The sequence below is a fragment of the Pistacia vera genome, unplaced genomic scaffold, assembly GCF_008641045.1.
Source record: "Pistacia vera cultivar Batoury unplaced genomic scaffold, PisVer_v2 Contig1144, whole genome shotgun sequence".
Classification (NCBI taxonomy): domain Eukaryota; kingdom Viridiplantae; phylum Streptophyta; class Magnoliopsida; order Sapindales; family Anacardiaceae; genus Pistacia; species Pistacia vera.
The window spans coordinates 602181-621619 of record NW_022195187.1 but is presented as its reverse complement, the minus strand read 5'-3'; the positions used below and the strand labels follow the sequence as shown (position 1 = coordinate 621619).

Sequence of the window (19439 nt, the reverse complement as noted above, 5' to 3'; positions counted from 1 at the left end):
TAAGAAACTAGACAAACGGATACGGATGAAGCAAAAGTTTATAACGGAAAATTAAAAACCCACCCATTTAACAATGAACACATGACAATACATAAGCAACAGAACCCCACCAAATCAGAACTTGCTCGTTACAGCAAAAAGAATTAAACTTCACGCATTGCATTAACTCTCTCAAAATACAATGGTCATGAGAACTTCATGAACATTTGGCAATCCCTTCAAAGTTCTTCTAACTAATTATCAAAAGCAAACTTGAGATCTTATCTCTTCCTGGAGTTCTGGAAAGAGCACTTCATCCACATTTCGGTTTCTGTTTCTTGCAAGTCAACACAAACCCCTCTTCCCTCCCTTTACCATCACTCAAAATGCATCATCTCATTACACTACTTATAAACATGTTAAAGTTTGAGAAAAAACAAACGGAGACAAACAAATCAGCAGCAGATAGAAGACCCAAGTACAAGAGAATTGAGCAAATTTTTTTTTATAGTTTTGGTTCATGGAGATTAAGGTGGAAGCTGACTCCAATCATCATGAGGAACAAAAACTTCCTCTCTTGAAAAATATAACACTACCTGAAATGGAAAGGAGAAATATGATACAAAAAGCTATTAGTCAGACATTTCAGAGCACAGCTCATTTGGCCAATCTTTTACCTACAGGATCAGTTCTTGCATTCCAATTTCTATCACCCATATTCACAAATGGAGGTAATTGTGACTCAGTCAGCCGGTCCATGACTGCTGGGCTTGTAACCCTCTGTGGTTTATCATGTTTTCTACTTAGCTTCACAGACAGCTTTAAAGACAAGAGTGGAAACATCTGCTATGGACTTGCCACAATAAGGGGCTTGTGGGTCATTGATGGTTCAGCTACAATTCCACCCGAATTTGCTGAAAAATACCGGCTACGGTTTATAGATTTTATGCATGCCTTCATGTCAATACTAGTATTTGCAGCTGTTGCACTGTTTGACCAGAATGTGGTAAATTGCTTCTATCCAACACCTTCAGATGAGACTCAGGAGATGCTCACAGCATTGCCAGTTGGGATTGGTGTCATTTGCAGCATGTTGTTTGTTGTGTTTCCAACCCAGCGTCATGGAATTGGCTTTCCTCTTACTGGTAATTAAGTTTGCTCTTTACTGCTTTGAGATACAAGCCAATTCCATTCTTCTCAAAGTCATATTCTCTATTTTGTTATCTTTGAAAGTCCCATTGCTGAATGCTAAAAAAAATAACAAGGTTATCATCTTTTAGCATGTAATCAGTGCAGGAACATGATCATATGGAAGTCAAAAAGTAATTCAAATGAGAGAATACTTAAGAATTTTTTAATAAAGTGGAAACTCAGCAAGAATATCAGTGTGTGTGAGTGCATATCCATACAACACATTTGAGCATAAGTTGTAAGAGATTATAATATATATTAAAAGGAGAGAGGTTAAATGTTGCCATTAGAAACTATTCAAGGTAAATTTTTTTTAAGGTTATTACTCAAGAAAATTCATATTCTATATATCAATAGCAATAATATTTAGTCAACTTCATGATACAAATATATGTCATATATATCCAATGAAAAGTCAGAAGCTAAGGGAAAGACCAAAAACATAATCTTTTCATCCATGATGACTTTCCAGTCTCATTCAAAGAAAATAATCGAAGAAGAGCCAATCCCACTTCCCATCTAATTTCTAGTGGAATTGCAGATGTATGGAGTCCTAAAATGATACCCATTCTTGATATTTAGCATAGAATACAGGCTTTGCTGATGAATCCAGACCCTGAATCATTAAAATTGTTCAATACTGAGAATCTATGGCAAGTTTTTGAAATGCAACAATAGGCCAGTATCAGTCTCTCATGCTTTGGAAATCTCTAATTTATGCATAAGATTACTACAGAGGCAAACTTAAAATTATTTTGAAAATAGTATCGTTTGTTGCACAACTTACAAGACAAAGAAAATTACAGTCACAGATTATAAAGAGTGACAGTTGGACAGAATGTAAAATGACGCAACCTCTTTCCCTTTCTTTCATTACATGCAGAAACAACTGTGAAAAAAGAACTTAAGCATTTCTATTTTCCAAGAGATCACACAGTTTCCCGTGTTCCAAACTTCCAATCTACGCAAGAACTTGACATTTTACCTATATGAACTCTGTAACCTGTTAAATTATTGAAAAAAGCATAAAATACTTCCAAGTTTCGCAACCAAAACATTGTTGATGGCTTTTTTATGAGAAATTCATGGTGCTGTAGGGAAGTACATTAAAATTTCACATGGTTAAAAGTAAGTTAAATGTTACGCTACACAATACGTCGCAGTTTGGAATCATGCATCTTGATTTCGGATGTCTTCTTCATGTTCAACAAATTTGTTTATTAACTCCACCTGAGCAGCTTGTCGCACTTTCTGCCTATCCCAAAATCCACTCACCACCACACTCCATGTTCCCTCATCTGGAACGCATCCATCAAGAACCATTTCATCAACAATGCGAGCAGCTTTATGAAGGTCACCTTTCTTACAAAAACATGTTATGAGTAAGCCATAAGTCCCAGCCTCGATTGAGATACCCCTAGTCCGCATACATAGATACACTTGAAATGCTCGATTAGCATCACTTTTACAAAGGCCTTGAACCACCGTATTATGAATCCTAGCATGGAGACTCCAAGTTAATCGATTTGGTGAAATTCCCTGAAGGACCATTTCATCAAGGAAGTTTGCAGCCTCTTGAAACTTGCTGATATCACAGAAACCAGTAATGATCTTTCCATATAACCCTGCATCTGGTTTGAAGCCCTGAAGCTTCATCCTATCAAGAATTTCCACGGCTTCTCGGAGTTTCCCTTCTTTACAGAGACCATTCATTAAAATACTATACGTTATCACATTAGGTCTATGACGTTTGCTAATCATCATCTCAAATAACTCCATAGCTTGTGAAGAACATCCTTCCTTGCACAGTCCATCCATTAAAGAACTATAAGTAAACACATTTGGCTCGATGCCTTTGCTCCTCATCTCTTCAAACAATCCTGTAGCTTCATCTACATTCCCACATTTGCACAAACCATGTATTAAAGAGGTGTAAGTAACAACACTTGGTGAACATCCTTTTATCTCCATCTCTTTGAACAGCTCCTTTGCTTCATCTATCTTTCCCAATCTACACAACCCATTGATCAAAGTACCATACGTATACGAATCAGGAGTGCACCAGCGGTTAGGCATCTCATGAAATATTCTAATAGCAGCATCAATTGTCCCACTGTTCTTACAAAGAGCTTTGATCAAAACATTAAGGGAAGCAACACTAGTCGGAATACCCATTTTTTTCATATACTTATAAAATCTAAATGCGGTCCTTAACTGATTCTCTTCAACAAGAATATCAAACACGGTAACGTAAGACTTTTCAGTAGGTTCGCACTCAAACTCCTTCATCCTATGGAAAACCCTGATGGCATCCACCGGGCGGTGAACACGACCATAGCCTCTACAAATAGAGAGCAATATATTTTCTTTGATGTTACAACTCTCTTTCTTCATTCTATCAAGAAGATCCTCAGCTTGTTTAAAATGATTAGCAGAGACTAATCTAGAGATCATAAGACCAAATGTGGCTTCATCATGCTTGAAACCGTTAGCATACTCAGCTGTTGCCGAATCAAATATGACAAGGGCCTTGTTCACATCCTTTTCAGCTCGTATGAGCTGCACTACTTGGGCAGGTGTTATTTGTTTCGACCATTTTAACATAGACTTAGCACCCATTACTACAATAATAATAATAATAATAATGATAATAATAATATATAATCAATATATGTAGCGGCGTAAGAGAAAGAGATTAATAAACCACAATCGGATTCACAAAAAACTTGTTGTCATCTTCTCTTAGTCGTTTCATCGAACAAGTGGTGTACGCCGGCGTTAAACACATGCAACATCGAAATAACGAGATTTGCGCAGGGTTAAAGAAAGGAAATAATAGCTTACATACCGTAGGTCACAAACTTATTTCCCGCTTTAACTTTTCATCTTCAATCTCCTAACATCTGAATTCTCACTTTGACCGCCTGAAGAAAGTAAATTAATAGAACATGTTTGGACACAAGTGAGATTTGAATGATGGCTGATAGAACACATGAAGGAGAATAAATTTTTAGGATTATTTGAGATTATTGTATATAAATACCCTTTTAACTTCTCTTTATACGGTTTACACCACCAATAAAAACAATATTTTTAATTTATTAAACTAATATTAATTTAGTTTATAATTATGAGTAATATTACACTCAGTTACTTTTTTATATAAATTTTTTCTTACAAATTTACGTGACAAAAAATAATAAATGAAAATTTATTTTCAATTTAAAATCACCAAATCATTTTTTATCACACAAACTAGAGTTTTTATAAAAAGATTATGAATGTAATATTATTGTATAATTATATAATATGACAATACTATACATTATTAAATCATTACAAATATACCACTATGAATTATGATAGAACACCATATTTGATGAGCAAAGTACAATTTTGTATCCATAGACTAAATTAGTTTGTAACTTGACTAAGGGTGAAATCAAGTTAAGTGTCTAGGTACTTGAACTCAACTCGATTACTAAGTTTGAGTTCGAGTCTAGTCAAGCCTAATGAATCGAGTTCGAAATCGAACTCGGTATCTAAAAGTCAAATTCGAGCTTGAATTCAAGCTTAGTTAATCGACGTTTAGTTGAGCATTTTGAGCTTAATCAAGTTTAATCGAGTTTTAGTTGAGTTTAATTGAGCTTTTTGTACAGTGATCAAACTCGATTTGTGAGATTATTCGAGCTACTCGAACTCGAACTCGACTCAATTAATGCTGAGTCGAATTCAAGCAAAAGCTGAGCATAACTTGAGCAGGACGGGAGCGGCTCGACTTGGTTTTCACCCCTAATCTCGATGACAACTGCAAAAGTCACCTAAGTGCAGCAGTGCATTCCTTTTCAATTACACAAGTACATGTTGTAAACTTATTATTAGCAAAAGGCCATGCGTGGTCACAATATGACAGAACAACAAAATCATGGCGTGTCGCCCATTCATGGCCACCGCAATTGAGCCTGATTTAATCTCTGGTGATGGTATAGTTCTACACTTCTAATGAGTGTAGGGGCGGAGCCATGGCCTTCTCACTCCACAAGTTTTTTTAAGAAAATTTATTTAATCCTTATAAATTCAGATTTTATCAATTTGACCCCCTTAGTTTTTGAAATTAACTTTGGCCCCTATAAATTTGGCTCCTTCTAAGGCCCCTTCATTCATTGTCATTACATTGTGACCCTCTTAGAATACATTTCCTAGCTCTGACCCTGACCAAATGACTTTTTGGGTGCTTTTCTAAGTAAGAGTTTATAAAATATTTTCATATTTTTAATAAACTTATTTTATATTTTTCTGGTTATGAACACGTTAAATGACAAATATGCCATTCAATTGTTAAATATCAACAAGCTGTTATTAATTAAAAGAATGATTTTGTCAATATTTGAAAACAAGTTTTGTTGATGCAAAATTTACACCAACCAAAGCGATCCGATTGATCTTGATGGAATCGGAACCGATGAATGTGTGATTAAAGATAACCAGCAATTGAATATAAAAGATGTGTAATAATGTAAAGAACACAAACACTTTTTAAAGTGGTTTGGTAAGTTAGAACTTAAGCCTACGTCTACTGTTTTTCTCATTGCTTAGAGAGCTTACAAGAAATATAATATGCCTAGATCAAATTGTTAACCTCTCTCCCATCATTGGAAGGGGTTTATATACAAGTTTTTTTTTACAAAGGAAATATAGAAATTATCGGGATTACAATCAAAATCAAAGTGCAACTTCGATATTCACGTGTTTGAGCGCTAAGATCGCGCTTTCATTATTGTTGATCTCATCCATTCCAAAATATCCGAGATTTGGGTTTATTTGTGATTTGTCGAACAATTGCCACGGTTGGCCATGATTAGCTTATGTTGGGTTGAGCTATATCTCGACGAGCTTATACTAGGTTAGACAAGTGCTAAGTCGAACTAATTTTAGGTCGAACTATATCCTCATGAGCTTCTGACATTTCCAAGGTTAATGGAAAAATCACATACAACAAGTTTCTTTTCCCTTTAGCATTTTTGTTTTTGTTTTTTTTTTGTTTTTTTTGTTTTTTTGTTTTTTTTTTTTTGTTTTTTTTTTTTTTTTGTAGATAAGAAATAACTTGGGAGAATTTTATTTAAAATTTTGGCAAAAGAAAAGTGAAATAATGATTTTATTAAAAAAGTTTGAACAAAATAAATAAAGTTGTTCTAATATTATTGTTTATTTGTTTAAACTTTAAAATAGTAAATAACGTTATTTTAGCCTTTATGGCAAAAATATGTTTCAAAAGTAATTTTTTTTCAACATCCTTTAAAAATTCGGATGTAATTGTCACTTTCAGAAACCTGTTGATGTCTCTGTATTCAGCCCAAACCTCATCAGTGAAAATGTATTTATCCTTATAATTATTGGTGAAATGCTCCATTCTGTGTCACCACCACAGTTGCTTGCTCTTCTCGGACTAGTCATTCTAATCCAAAGTATGATGGAAACGAAAGAGTTGTCAACTTCATTCCTTTATATGTGTCAACTCTCCAACCTCAATATGCGTTTTTCGTTTTCCAGAGGTCGCTACCTCACCTATAGATATTTTCTTCCCAAATAATATGAGTTGCAGCTACAATAAAAAAAAAAAAAAAAAAAAAAAAAAATAATAATAATAAGGCTCTATCTTTTGTTAATCTAAAGTAAGAGTATTATTACAGAAACTTGTAACAACCGTATTATTACGGAAACTTACAACCAAAAATATCCAGTCGACCATGGTGGGATTGGGTAGGATATGTGCGTGATTATAGATAACCAACTATGAATGAATTGAAATACCGTAATGTAAGAATACAAGAGCTTTTTAAAGTGGTTTAATGGGTTAGAACAAAACTTATGTCCACAATTATCTTATTGCTCGTATTAGGATTACACAGAAGGTGATTATAGGAAGATAACACGTGATAACAAGCTAAAACTCTCTCTAAATGATTTCTTGTGCTTGCGTGAATAACAATCGATCAATCCCTTAAAATGGATGTGAGGTCTCCCTTTTATACACACCGTTTGACAGTGGTTAGGGATTAGTATTACGAGACAGATTACACGCATAATCCTCTATAATCTGGATTTGAGTCAATCTCCGCCTATGTTTAAGTCCAAACACCCATGCTTAATACTAATGAGCTTGTTGGAGAAGTCATTTGATATGGGACCGACATGTGGGGTGATTTTGACCGCTAGATCTTGATTCGGTATATAAACGAGTGACACAAATGTAGTCATCGAAAAATCATGCACAAAAAATAGCATAATGAGCTATAATCTGAAATCAATAATGCTACGGATACCGGGATTTTTGCACCGAAATATTGTACCGGGCTACGTGTAACATGTCTCTGATTTTTTTAACAATTTTTTTCCAGTGAACGGCCGTCCATCAAATTTGGACGACCGTTCACTCACATGGACGCTCATCCATATTATATGGACGGGGGTCCATATACCAAGGACGGGCGTCCATTCCTAATGGACACCCGTCCTTAACCAAAATATGAAAATAAAAAAACAAAAAAAATTTGAGGACGGCCGTCCAAAATTAAGTTTGGACAGGCGTGACGCCCGTCTACTTTAAAAAAAAAAAAACACCTTTTCGCTCTTCTTCTTCTTCGCCAAGCCAAAAACCACAACAATATCTCTCACAACACAGCTTATTGATCTCCATTGATATCCAGTTGATCCTTACGATAGAATCTGGGAAGCAGCAACATGAGAGTTTGGATTAACAACAGTCTCAAATGAAGCATCTTCCATTAAAGTAACTACTCCACCTGACAATCCTCCACCATTGGTGCTACAAAATGCTGTAACTTCTTCAAGCACTTTGATAGGGATAAATATAATCACAAAACTTCCTAAAAAGCCGACTCCCTTCTTCATGGTGACCTACTTCTCTGAAGTAACTCAGCTCGACTGCAGTCACAAGAGATCCTTCAAATTGTTCATCGATAGCAAGGCTGTTTCGGCCTCCATTGTTCCGACTTTTGGAGCTGCCTCTGAAGTTTATATTGCTAACAGAATTGCTTCCGCTAGCAACCAAATTTCCCTCCAGGTTGATGATGACTCCACTCTTCCTCCTCTCATCAATGCAATGGAAGTTTATACTCTTAGTGGGGAACTTACCAATGGAATGAATGCTAAGGATGGTTTGCTTCTAACTTCATTATTTAATTTTGGGATATTATTTCTTCTGATTCTGATCTAAAGGTTATTTTTGTTTTGTTTATGCTGTAATTCAGTGGGAGGATTAGGATTACTGCAAAATGGATTTAAGGTATTACAGGGATGGAGTGGAGCGAAGAAGAAGAAGAAGAAGAAGAAGGAAGAAGGTGTTTTTTTTTTTTTTTTTTAAAAGTATGGACGGGCGTCCATTAGGAATGGACGCCCGTCCAAACTTAAGGGACGGGTGTCCATTCGACCATTCCTAATGGACGTTTGGACGAATGGACGCCCGTCCCCAAATTTTTTTATTTTTTTATTTTCATATTTTGGTTAAGGACAGATATCCCTTATTTGCGGACGTCCGTCCAAAATTAAGGGACGGTTGTCCTTAATTTTTATAAAAAAATTTATTTCATTTACTTATGGACGGGCGTCCCTATTTATATGGACCCCATCCATATAATATGGATGGGCGTCCATGTGAGTGAACGGTCATCCAAATTTGATGGACGACCATTCATTCAAAAAAAATTATTAAAAAATCAGAAACGTGTTACACGTAGGTCGATACAATATTTCGGTGTAAAAATCCCGGTGTTCGTAGTATTATTGAATCTGGAAGAAGTTTCAAAGTAGTGCTCCCCATAAAAGGACAGGTAGGTATGATGGTAATTTAATAATTAAGATTCTAATTAAGGTTAGCCAAATTACATGTATGATTGAATAAATCTAGAAGTATATTAATGGGAGATTTTCAGCAGCTTTTTCTTTTTTGGAAAAAAAAAATATCATCTATTATTCGTGGTAAACAGTTGCAACCGCAACAAGTCACCACCACTCTCATAACAAAAACGATAAGGATTTTGAAAACAGGGCCAGAGAGATCACGATTCGACAAGACAACCTCTCTGTCTTTGGCCTTTCACTCGGGATAAGATGGCCCCACCTATCCTCCTCCTCACATTATCCACCACCGATCAACCTTCATCACAACATTTTACCCTTTTCACCTACTGCCCCTACCCACCATATCACTCTCTTCTCAATTCCTTCATACCGTCCATTCAAAAACTTCCCGTTCATCAATACTTCCTGCGTGATCATAGAAGGTAGTGTAGGATGATAATGTAGTGTACGTCGTAGGAGATCAGGAACATCGAGAAAAACAAAAATGAAATTAACCGCTGAAAATAACTGTTCTCGTGATTTCCCAGCGTAAGATATCATCCTCGGCGCACGTTAATTTCCCTCTCTCAGCCACTAGCTCTCTCCAATAAGAGCTCACTCTAGCCAACACAAACACATTTCGCTCTCCCTTTCTCTCTCTCAACAGCAGGAACATGGAGTCGCGAGTGCTGTCACGTGCCACCAACATCTCCACCGTCTGTAACTTCGGGAAGCCGTTGCGGGAGAGCAACCACAACGTCAGCTTCGTCTCCGTCAAGCCAATCGGAGCTGTTGGCGAAGGCGGTAATGTGATCTGGGGGAGACAGCTACGTCCGGCTTTACTCCTCGAGAGCTCGCATGCTCCTGCCGGCTTGTTCGCCGGAAGAAGGGAGATTCTCCGGCCCTGCCTCGCCGCCGCTTCTTCGCCTGCCCAAGGAGGCGATTCCGCCGGGTGAGGTCCGTCTCCTCCGTTCTGAAACGGTAAACTCGACTGTGTTAACTCAAGACTAATCTCCCTTTTTTTAAATGATACTTGCAGAGATGTGAAAGTCGGGTTCTTTGACAAGTACCCGGCTCTTGTCACCGGGTTTTTCTTCTTCATGTGGTAAGTCACGTGACTTAGTTTAACTTCTTTTACGTTTAAACAACCGCTCTAACCGTCAAACGGATGTCAAATTACTGCAATACCCTTTCCTTGCAGGTACTTCTTGAACGTGATATTCAACATTTTAAATAAGAAGATTTACAATTACTTTCCCTATCCTTAGTAAGTTAACTGTTCCGTTTTTGTTTGATGATTTGGTCTTTCAGTAATTTCGTGTGTTCTTACCAGGAAAGTTTGTTGTGTGTAGTTTTGTGTCAGTTATTCATCTGCTGGTTGGAGTTGTGTACTGCTTATTTAGTTGGGCCGTTGGCCTTCCCAAGCGCGCTGTAAGTGGACCTCTTTAATCTAAGTTACTTTATGCTATTGATTTAATTTGTACTTGTATATCACTTGTTAATTATTTAGTTAAGGATTTAGATCAAGGTTCATGGCAATTTATTAATTATGATTGGTATTAGTTAGTATTATTTCACTTGGCTACAATTGTTTTAGATGTTATCTCTTTGGTATAAAAAATTTCGAATGAAAAATCATATTGAATTGGACTAGCACGGAGAACTGTTGATGATCTTATCTGTCTAGGTATGGATTTTTCTATGTGGGACTCAATGTGATATGTATGTGAGAGAGATCTTGTTAAAGAATTAATGAACTACAGAGCAAGTTAGTTGTCAAACATTGAGCGTGGTAGAAATTTGAAATAAAAAATTGATGAAGCTTGTGGATACATTAGGTTATGGGAAAAAGTCATCATCCGTTTTTTCTGTAATTCCTGACATGGTGAAAAGCAGAAACCTCTTATTATACTCGTTGAGTTAACAATCTTTATTATCAATGTTTTTGCTTTCTCTTATTTGTTTTTTGTGCTGACTTTATGTACTGATAATATCCTGTGACCGGGTTGTCTGTGTAGCCTATCGATTCAAAACTCCTGAAGCTGTTGATCCCTGTGGCTGTGTGTCATGCGCTAGGCCATGTCACCAGCAATGTCTCTTTTGCAGCAGTTGCTGTCTCATTTACTCATACCATCAAAGGTGCTGACAATAATTGAGCCAATTTTTTGGGTGGAAAATCATTGGATTCTATCCATCTGTTTTTCATTGTTTCATTTCACTTCAGATATAAATTTGATTTATGAGTCATTGTTGGTATTGGTTTTATTTTATTTCAGCTCTCGAGCCCTTCTTCAATGCTGCTGCATCTCAGTTCATACTAGGACAATCAATACCCATCACTCTATGGCTGTCTCTGGCTCCTGTTGTTCTTGGTAACTTCTGTTCTCTCCATTTGTGCCAATACCATGGCTTCTCTATCTTTTATCAATTCTATTATGTGCTTGGATTACAAACCTGATGCTATTTTTATATCTAATTCATGACTGGAGGTGTGTCCATGGCATCATTGACTGAACTTTCATTCAACTGGACGGGCTTTATTAGTGCTATGATATCCAACATATCATTCACTTACAGGAGTATCTATTCAAAGAAAGCCATGGTGACTTTCTAGGAAACCCTCAGTTATTCATCATGTTCAGCTTCCAATTGATTTAAAAAAGCTTATTCTTATAATAAGTGCTTCTTTATGCAGACTGATATGGACAGTACCAATATATATGCTTATATTTCTATCATTGCCCTCATTGTCTGTATTCCACCTGCCATTATTGTAAGTAAAGAAGCTTCTGGCCCTTCATGATTCTAGCCTTAAAATATAAGTCTACAATACAGTTGTTTGAAGGCCCTCCTTGTTTCCATTGTGTTTGTTTTTACAGGTTGAGGGACCTCAACTGGTCAAGCATGGTTTTGCTGATGCAATTGCCAAAGTGGGTATGGTCAAGTTTGTCTCAGATCTTTTCTGGGTGGGAATGTTTTACCATCTCTACAATCAGGTATGCATCTTCATCTGATCCCGGCTTTATATGAACTAAAAGTATCAACTGGTAATGTTCTTCTTGCAGCTCTTCAGTTTCATTGTTTCTTCTACAATTGGTAGTTTATAAGTTTAATTCCTACTGCTGAGTGCTGTCCCTAATGCTATACATTATTTTAACTAATACATCACTATATGGTTTTTGCGATGATAAAATATAATTTACCTTCTGAAAATTCAGTTGGCTACCAACACCTTGGAGCGGGTTGCACCTCTTACGCATGCTGTTGGCAACGTGCTGAAACGTGTGTTTGTGATTGGATTCTCAATATTGGTATTTGGTAAGTATTGTCTCATCTACTTTGTATGTATATATGTCAATAAAGTTTGGACCAGCCAATGAAATCAATATCTAACAATTTGCTCCTTACAGGTAACAAGATCTCAACACAAACAGGTATTGGAACAGTCATTGCGATTGCAGGAGTTGCAATGTACTCTTTCATTAAGGCCAAGTTGGAAGAAGAGAAACGAGTAAGTCTCATTCCGAATGCATACATACATATATAGTAGAAGTTAATCAGAGCTGGTCAAAAGTACACTTAGTTCATGTTTTGTGGCTTATAGGCATCACCTATGCTAGAGATTCTCATTTTATTTAATCCTTAGAAATTTAGAAACCCCAAAAAAAGATTGATGAGTTGGATTCAAACCTAAAACCTCTCATATATATAACCCTTAGAGTAGAGACTTAATCAATTGAACTACTTAGTACTCACATAAGAAGTTTCAAAGTAGTGCTCCCCATAAAAGGACAGGTAGGTATGATGGTAATTTAATAATTAAGATTCTAATTAAGGTTAGCCAAATTACATGTATGATTGAATAAATCTAGAAGTATATTAATGGGAGATTTTGAGCAGTTTTTTCTTTTTTGGAAAAAAAAAAAAAGAAAAAAAATATCATCTATTATTCGTGGTAAACAGTTGCAACCGCAACAAGTCACCACCACTCTCATAACAAAAACGATAAGGATTTTGAAAACAGGGCCAGAGAGATCACGATTCGACAAGACAACCTCTCTGTCTTTGGCCTTTCACTCGGGATAAGATGGCCCCACCTATCCTCCTCCTCACATTATCCACCACCGATCAACCTTCATCACAACATTTTACCCTTTTCACCTACTGCCCCTACCCACCATATCACTCTCTTCTCAATTCCTTCATACCGTCCATTCAAAAACTTCCCGTTCATCAATACTTCCTGCGTGATCATAGAAGGTAGTGTAGGATGATAATGTAGTGTACGTCGTAGGAGATCAGGAACATCGAGAAAAACAAAAATGAAATTAACCGCTGAAAATAACTGTTCTCGTGATTTCCCAGCGTAAGATATCATCCTCGGCGCACGTTAATTTCCCTCTCTCAGCCACTAGCTCTCTCCAATAAGAGCTCACTCTAGCCAACACAAACACATTTCGCTCTCCCTTTCTCTCTCTCAACAGCAGGAACATGGAGTCGCGAGTGCTGTCACGTGCCACCAACATCTCCACCGTCTGTAACTTCGGGAAGCCGTTGCGGGAGAGCAACCACAACGTCAGCTTCGTCTCCGTCAAGCCAATCGGAGCTGTTGGCGAAGGCGGTAATGTGATCTGGGGGAGACAGCTACGTCCGGCTTTACTCCTCGAGAGCTCGCATGCTCCTGCCGGCTTGTTCGCCGGAAGAAGGGAGATTCTCCGGCCCTGCCTCGCCGCCGCTTCTTCGCCTGCCCAAGGAGGCGATTCCGCCGGGTGAGGTCCGTCTCCTCCGTTCTGAAACGGTAAACTCGACTGTGTTAACTCAAGACTAATCTCCCTTTTTTTAAATGATACTTGCAGAGATGTGAAAGTCGGGTTCTTTGACAAGTACCCGGCTCTTGTCACCGGGTTTTTCTTCTTCATGTGGTAAGTCACGTGACTTAGTTTAACTTCTTTTACGTTTAAACAACCGCTCTAACCGTCAAACGGATGTCAAATTACTGCAATACCCTTTCCTTGCAGGTACTTCTTGAACGTGATATTCAACATTTTAAATAAGAAGATTTACAATTACTTTCCCTATCCTTAGTAAGTTAACTGTTCCGTTTTTGTTTGATGATTTGGTCTTTCAGTAATTTCGTGTGTTCTTACCAGGAAAGTTTGTTGTGTGTAGTTTTGTGTCAGTTATTCATCTGCTGGTTGGAGTTGTGTACTGCTTATTTAGTTGGGCCGTTGGCCTTCCCAAGCGCGCTGTAAGTGGACCTCTTTAATCTAAGTTACTTTATGCTATTGATTTAATTTGTACTTGTATATCACTTGTTAATTATTTAGTTAAGGATTTAGATCAAGGTTCATGGCAATTTATTAATTATGATTGGTATTAGTTAGTATTATTTCACTTGGCTACAATTGTTTTAGATGTTATCTCTTTGGTATAAAAAATTTCGAATGAAAAATCATATTGAATTGGACTAGCACGGAGAACTGTTGATGATCTTATCTGTCTAGGTATGGATTTTTCTATGTGGGACTCAATGTGATATGTATGTGAGAGAGATCTTGTTAAAGAATTAATGAACTACAGAGCAAGTTAGTTGTCAAACATTGAGCGTGGTAGAAATTTGAAATAAAAAATTGATGAAGCTTGTGGATACATTAGGTTATGGGAAAAAGTCATCATCCGTTTTTTCTGTAATTCCTGACATGGTGAAAAGCAGAAACCTCTTATTATACTCGTTGAGTTAACAATCTTTATTATCAATGTTTTTGCTTTCTCTTATTTGTTTTTTGTGCTGACTTTATGTACTGATAATATCCTGTGACCGGGTTGTCTGTGTAGCCTATCGATTCAAAACTCCTGAAGCTGTTGATCCCTGTGGCTGTGTGTCATGCGCTAGGCCATGTCACCAGCAATGTCTCTTTTGCAGCAGTTGCTGTCTCATTTACTCATACCATCAAAGGTGCTGACAATAATTGAGCCAATTTTTTGGGTGGAAAATCATTGGATTCTATCCATCTGTTTTTCATTGTTTCATTTCACTTCAGATATAAATTTGATTTATGAGTCATTGTTGGTATTGGTTTTATTTTATTTCAGCTCTCGAGCCCTTCTTCAATGCTGCTGCATCTCAGTTCATACTAGGACAATCAATACCCATCACTCTATGGCTGTCTCTGGCTCCTGTTGTTCTTGGTAACTTCTGTTCTCTCCATTTGTGCCAATACCATGGCTTCTCTATCTTTTATCAATTCTATTATGTGCTTGGATTACAAACCTGATGCTATTTTTATATCTAATTCATGACTGGAGGTGTGTCCATGGCATCATTGACTGAACTTTCATTCAACTGGACGGGCTTTATTAGTGCTATGATATCCAACATATCATTCACTTACAGGAGTATCTATTCAAAGAAAGCCATGGTGACTTTCTAGGAAACCCTCAGTTATTCATCATGTTCAGCTTCCAATTGATTTAAAAAAGCTTATTCTTATAATAAGTGCTTCTTTATGCAGACTGATATGGACAGTACCAATATATATGCTTATATTTCTATCATTGCCCTCATTGTCTGTATTCCACCTGCCATTATTGTAAGTAAAGAAGCTTCTGGCCCTTCATGATTCTAGCCTTAAAATATAAGTCTACAATACAGTTGTTTGAAGGCCCTCCTTGTTTCCATTGTGTTTGTTTTTACAGGTTGAGGGACCTCAACTGGTCAAGCATGGTTTTGCTGATGCAATTGCCAAAGTGGGTATGGTCAAGTTTGTCTCAGATCTTTTCTGGGTGGGAATGTTTTACCATCTCTACAATCAGGTATGCATCTTCATCTGATCCCGGCTTTATATGAACTAAAAGTATCAACTGGTAATGTTCTTCTTGCAGCTCTTCAGTTTCATTGTTTCTTCTACAATTGGTAGTTTATAAGTTTAATTCCTACTGCTGAGTGCTGTCCCTAATGCTATACATTATTTTAACTAATACATCACTATATGGTTTTTGCGATGATAAAATATAATTTACCTTCTGAAAATTCAGTTGGCTACCAACACCTTGGAGCGGGTTGCACCTCTTACGCATGCTGTTGGCAACGTGCTGAAACGTGTGTTTGTGATTGGATTCTCAATATTGGTATTTGGTAAGTATTGTCTCATCTACTTTGTATGTATATATGTCAATAAAGTTTGGACCAGCCAATGAAATCAATATCTAACAATTTGCTCCTTACAGGTAACAAGATCTCAACACAAACAGGTATTGGAACAGTCATTGCGATTGCAGGAGTTGCAATGTACTCTTTCATTAAGGCCAAGTTGGAAGAAGAGAAACGAGTAAGTCTCATTCCGAATGCATACATACATATATAGTAGAAGTTAATCAGAGCTGGTCAAAAGTACACTTAGTTCATGTTTTGTGGCTTATAGGCATCACCTATGCTAGAGATTCTCATTTTATTTAATCCTTAGAAATTTAGAAACCCCAAAAAAAGATTGATGAGTTGGATTCAAACCTAAAACCTCTCATATATATAACCCTTAGAGTAGAGACTTAATCAATTGAACTACTTAGTACTCACATCTCGCTTAATCTCCCTGCACTCATGAGTCACACCCACTTATCCAAAAAAAAAAAAAAAAATCAGTCTCTTGCTTTTATAGTTTGTAAAGCTGTCTGAATGAACTAAATCTTCTGTTCTCAAATTCCTGGGTTCACATTTAAGAGTATGAGTAATTATTGTTTTTTCAATTTGTATTTTTAAGATGCTTTTCTATAGGGCCATTTTATTTCCTCAAAGATGATAATTCTATTTCCTTCAACTTATGTTATTACAATGTCTTGTGGCTCCCCACACCCGGTTTCTTTCCCAATAAAAAAACCATCTCACCGAGTCAGCACTTTTTGCAAGGGAGAAAAAATTGAGAAAGAAGAAAGGAAAGAGGAAGATGGTGGTCTTTTTGTTTTTTGTTTTTTGAGGGGGGGATGTGATGGGGGATTTTTATAAACTTATTGTTATGCCATCATTTTTCTGTATTTTCAAGCTCCCTCCCAACAAGTACATGTTTATTTAAAGAGGAGTTTAGCTTATACAAAGCACACCTCCGCACATATTAGGACTCAATCTGGAAGTTTCATTTTAACATGAATTGAATTTCTTTTTTTTCAGCAAACGAAAGCGGCATGAGACGAAAAGAGGCAAGGCATGAAGGAAATCTTGGATGTAAAGTCATGTTCTACTGTTCCAAAGATAAAAATGACAAATTGAGTACCATCTGTCATTGTGAAGTTACTATTATTATTATTTTTTTGATAATTTTGTTTGATGCTGAGTACAAACAATTGCTAATTTGCAATCAGCTCATGTTGACTGAAATAATTTCTCACTTGCTGTCTCTCAAAACTAGCTTATATGTTTAGAAGCTCTAGAGAGTTTAACAGAAAGTGATAATGAGATATGTGAATAGTGAATTGCATGAGTAGAAGTCTTCTGAAACTAAACTAATCACCATACATTCTTTACATTTTTTATAAATTATCATAATTCTGCCTTGAGCAGCTTCATAACGCCAACGGAAAAAGAAAAAGAGCTAGTTAACTAAAGACCAAGTAGAAACTGAGCTCTCGAACCATGAGTGCAGAGAGCTTGCATTTGATATAAAATGGAAGCCGTATTCTTGACTCTTGAGGATCCGTGCTGGTTTCTACGTTTTTGCCTTTTCGTGTGGGATTTAATTTTATTGTATTAATCTTCTGTATCTGCCTTATAATCTGGTTATCACCCAGGGTTAAGAGTAACTGAGTAAGCCAATGTTTAATAATCAACTTGGGCTGAAACCCGGCAAAGTGGCGGGTTATGGGTTGACCAATGGGTCAAATCAGTGTCAAAAAATTTGAAATATAACAAAAACACCCCTAAAAATTACATATAAGTCCTTACATCTTTGCAATCTTGGAAAAACATCTCAAATACCACTGTCGGTGTTGACAAACCAAGGCAAATAGGGTCTATGTCCAGCTACAACAACACTCCCCATCACCACGAAAACACTCCCTTCAGCCTTCAGCCTTCTGACCCAAAACCCATATCACCCCTCCCTCCATTGCCTCGCCAATCGGTGGCAACAGCCCGCTATTGCCGTCAATTTTGTGTTTGCGATTTCTGATCGATTTACTCATCGAAAATCATTTCTGTCGGCACCATTGCGTTCATCGGCCTCTCTTCTTCAAAAGCCCAATATCCTAACCTTCAATTGTTTGCCAATCATCGTCTCAATTTATAGGGTTTTCGATAAATAGGAAAATTGCTAACTCGCGCTCGGTGAAGGCCCCAAGTCCTGGTTGAACAGGTTTAACCGATCAGGTCAACCAGGTTTTAAAACAATGGAGTAAACGAATGATTTTCCACAAAGTGGTGACAAAAGATTTAACCTGTATGAATCTTTCCATTTTCCAGTTCGATCCAATTAATTAATTCATAGAGCTATTTACTCGACAACAGCCATTTCTAGAATACCTCTGTTAGAGGGATGAAGAGTCAATTTAGATTGTTTGAGTTCGAGGTTATCTATAATTGATCCCAGTCCAGAAGCACCAACACAATTTTCATGTGGTAAGTTGATGAATAATCCTAAAACCAAGCTCAAACATGATAACTCAGTATCTAGCTATCTGTAAAACAATCTCAAGTTATTAACTCACTTGTTAAGTGTCTAACAAAAACCTTCAACCGATTAAGACGTGTGGAATAACACATATTGACTAAAACAAGTAGTTTCTCAATCAATGCCTTGACGAATGACAGACTTGTATTCCCTCGCCTTAACGCAGCTTGCATTTCACGACTTGTTCTTTGCAATTTCCACGAATCACTTGTCGTCAACGCTTTATGATTGAAGACGACAAGTCATCCATTCGTTCACAACTGCATTGAAAGATCCAGCAAGACTTTTAGGTGACAACTGAAAAGATGACTTCTTCCTACAAAGTAAGTAGGATTTATTCGTAACGGCAGTTTATTTCCTCAAGTAAGAATAAGAATCATAAATTATCTTCCATTTTATTCAACTCTGAACAACTTTTTTCTTTGATCCCGAAAACACTCAATATTACCCTAATTTCTCAAATTCAGTTATTAATATTCAGTCATAAAAGTGTAATTTTATCCATTTTTAGATTACTTTATTTTAATAACCGAAAGCGTTCATGTCAACTTACGCATACCTCGACTAATCTTTTAAGATGTTGAAACTACCGATCGGATAAGAATTCTAGTGACTACTCCTATTAGCAAACGAGGAAAGACTCGAATTGAAAACCTCTTAAGTAATACTTCTAAGAGTTTATATAGAATCACTCAATCACCCACAGATAGTTAATATTAGATTAATAGAGTGTTTATCTGAGTTTATAAGCTC

General features: G+C 36.8%; 4 protein-coding genes across 4 annotated transcripts; 3 read left to right on the top strand and 1 right to left on the bottom strand.

Annotated features, from left to right (window-relative positions):
- Positions 1-275: 275 nt before the first annotated feature.
- Positions 276-1248, top strand: LOC116145649 (protein DMP6-like). The gene has a single exon (XM_031431107.1). It carries the CDS (start codon positions 500-502, stop codon positions 1130-1132), a length of 633 nt encoding a protein of 210 aa, XP_031286967.1. The 5' UTR covers positions 276-499; the 3' UTR covers positions 1133-1248.
- A 661-nt stretch (positions 1249-1909) lies between these two features.
- On the bottom strand, positions 1910-4165 carry LOC116145511 (pentatricopeptide repeat-containing protein At5g46100-like). The gene has a single exon (XM_031430973.1). It carries the CDS (start codon positions 3787-3789, stop codon positions 2341-2343), a length of 1449 nt encoding a protein of 482 aa, XP_031286833.1. The 5' UTR covers positions 3790-4165; the 3' UTR covers positions 1910-2340.
- A 5243-nt stretch (positions 4166-9408) lies between these two features.
- Positions 9409-12676, top strand: LOC116145418 (triose phosphate/phosphate translocator TPT, chloroplastic-like). The gene is made up of 12 exons (XM_031430884.1): positions 9409-9982; positions 10070-10135; positions 10232-10297; positions 10383-10461; positions 11049-11169; positions 11307-11402; positions 11520-11632; positions 11726-11803; positions 11910-12026; positions 12249-12348; positions 12441-12541; positions 12635-12676. The coding sequence occupies exons 1-12, from the start codon at positions 9705-9707 to the stop codon at positions 12674-12676; spliced, it is 1257 nt and encodes a 418-aa protein (XP_031286744.1). The 5' UTR covers positions 9409-9704.
- Positions 12677-13230: 554 nt separating this feature from the next.
- LOC116144962 (triose phosphate/phosphate translocator TPT, chloroplastic-like) lies at positions 13231-17518 on the top strand. The gene is made up of 12 exons (XM_031430414.1): positions 13231-13799; positions 13887-13952; positions 14049-14114; positions 14200-14278; positions 14866-14986; positions 15124-15219; positions 15337-15449; positions 15543-15620; positions 15727-15843; positions 16066-16165; positions 16258-16358; positions 17192-17518. The coding sequence occupies exons 1-12, from the start codon at positions 13522-13524 to the stop codon at positions 17207-17209; spliced, it is 1233 nt and encodes a 410-aa protein (XP_031286274.1). The 5' UTR covers positions 13231-13521; the 3' UTR covers positions 17210-17518.
- Positions 17519-19439: the final 1921 nt, after the last annotated feature.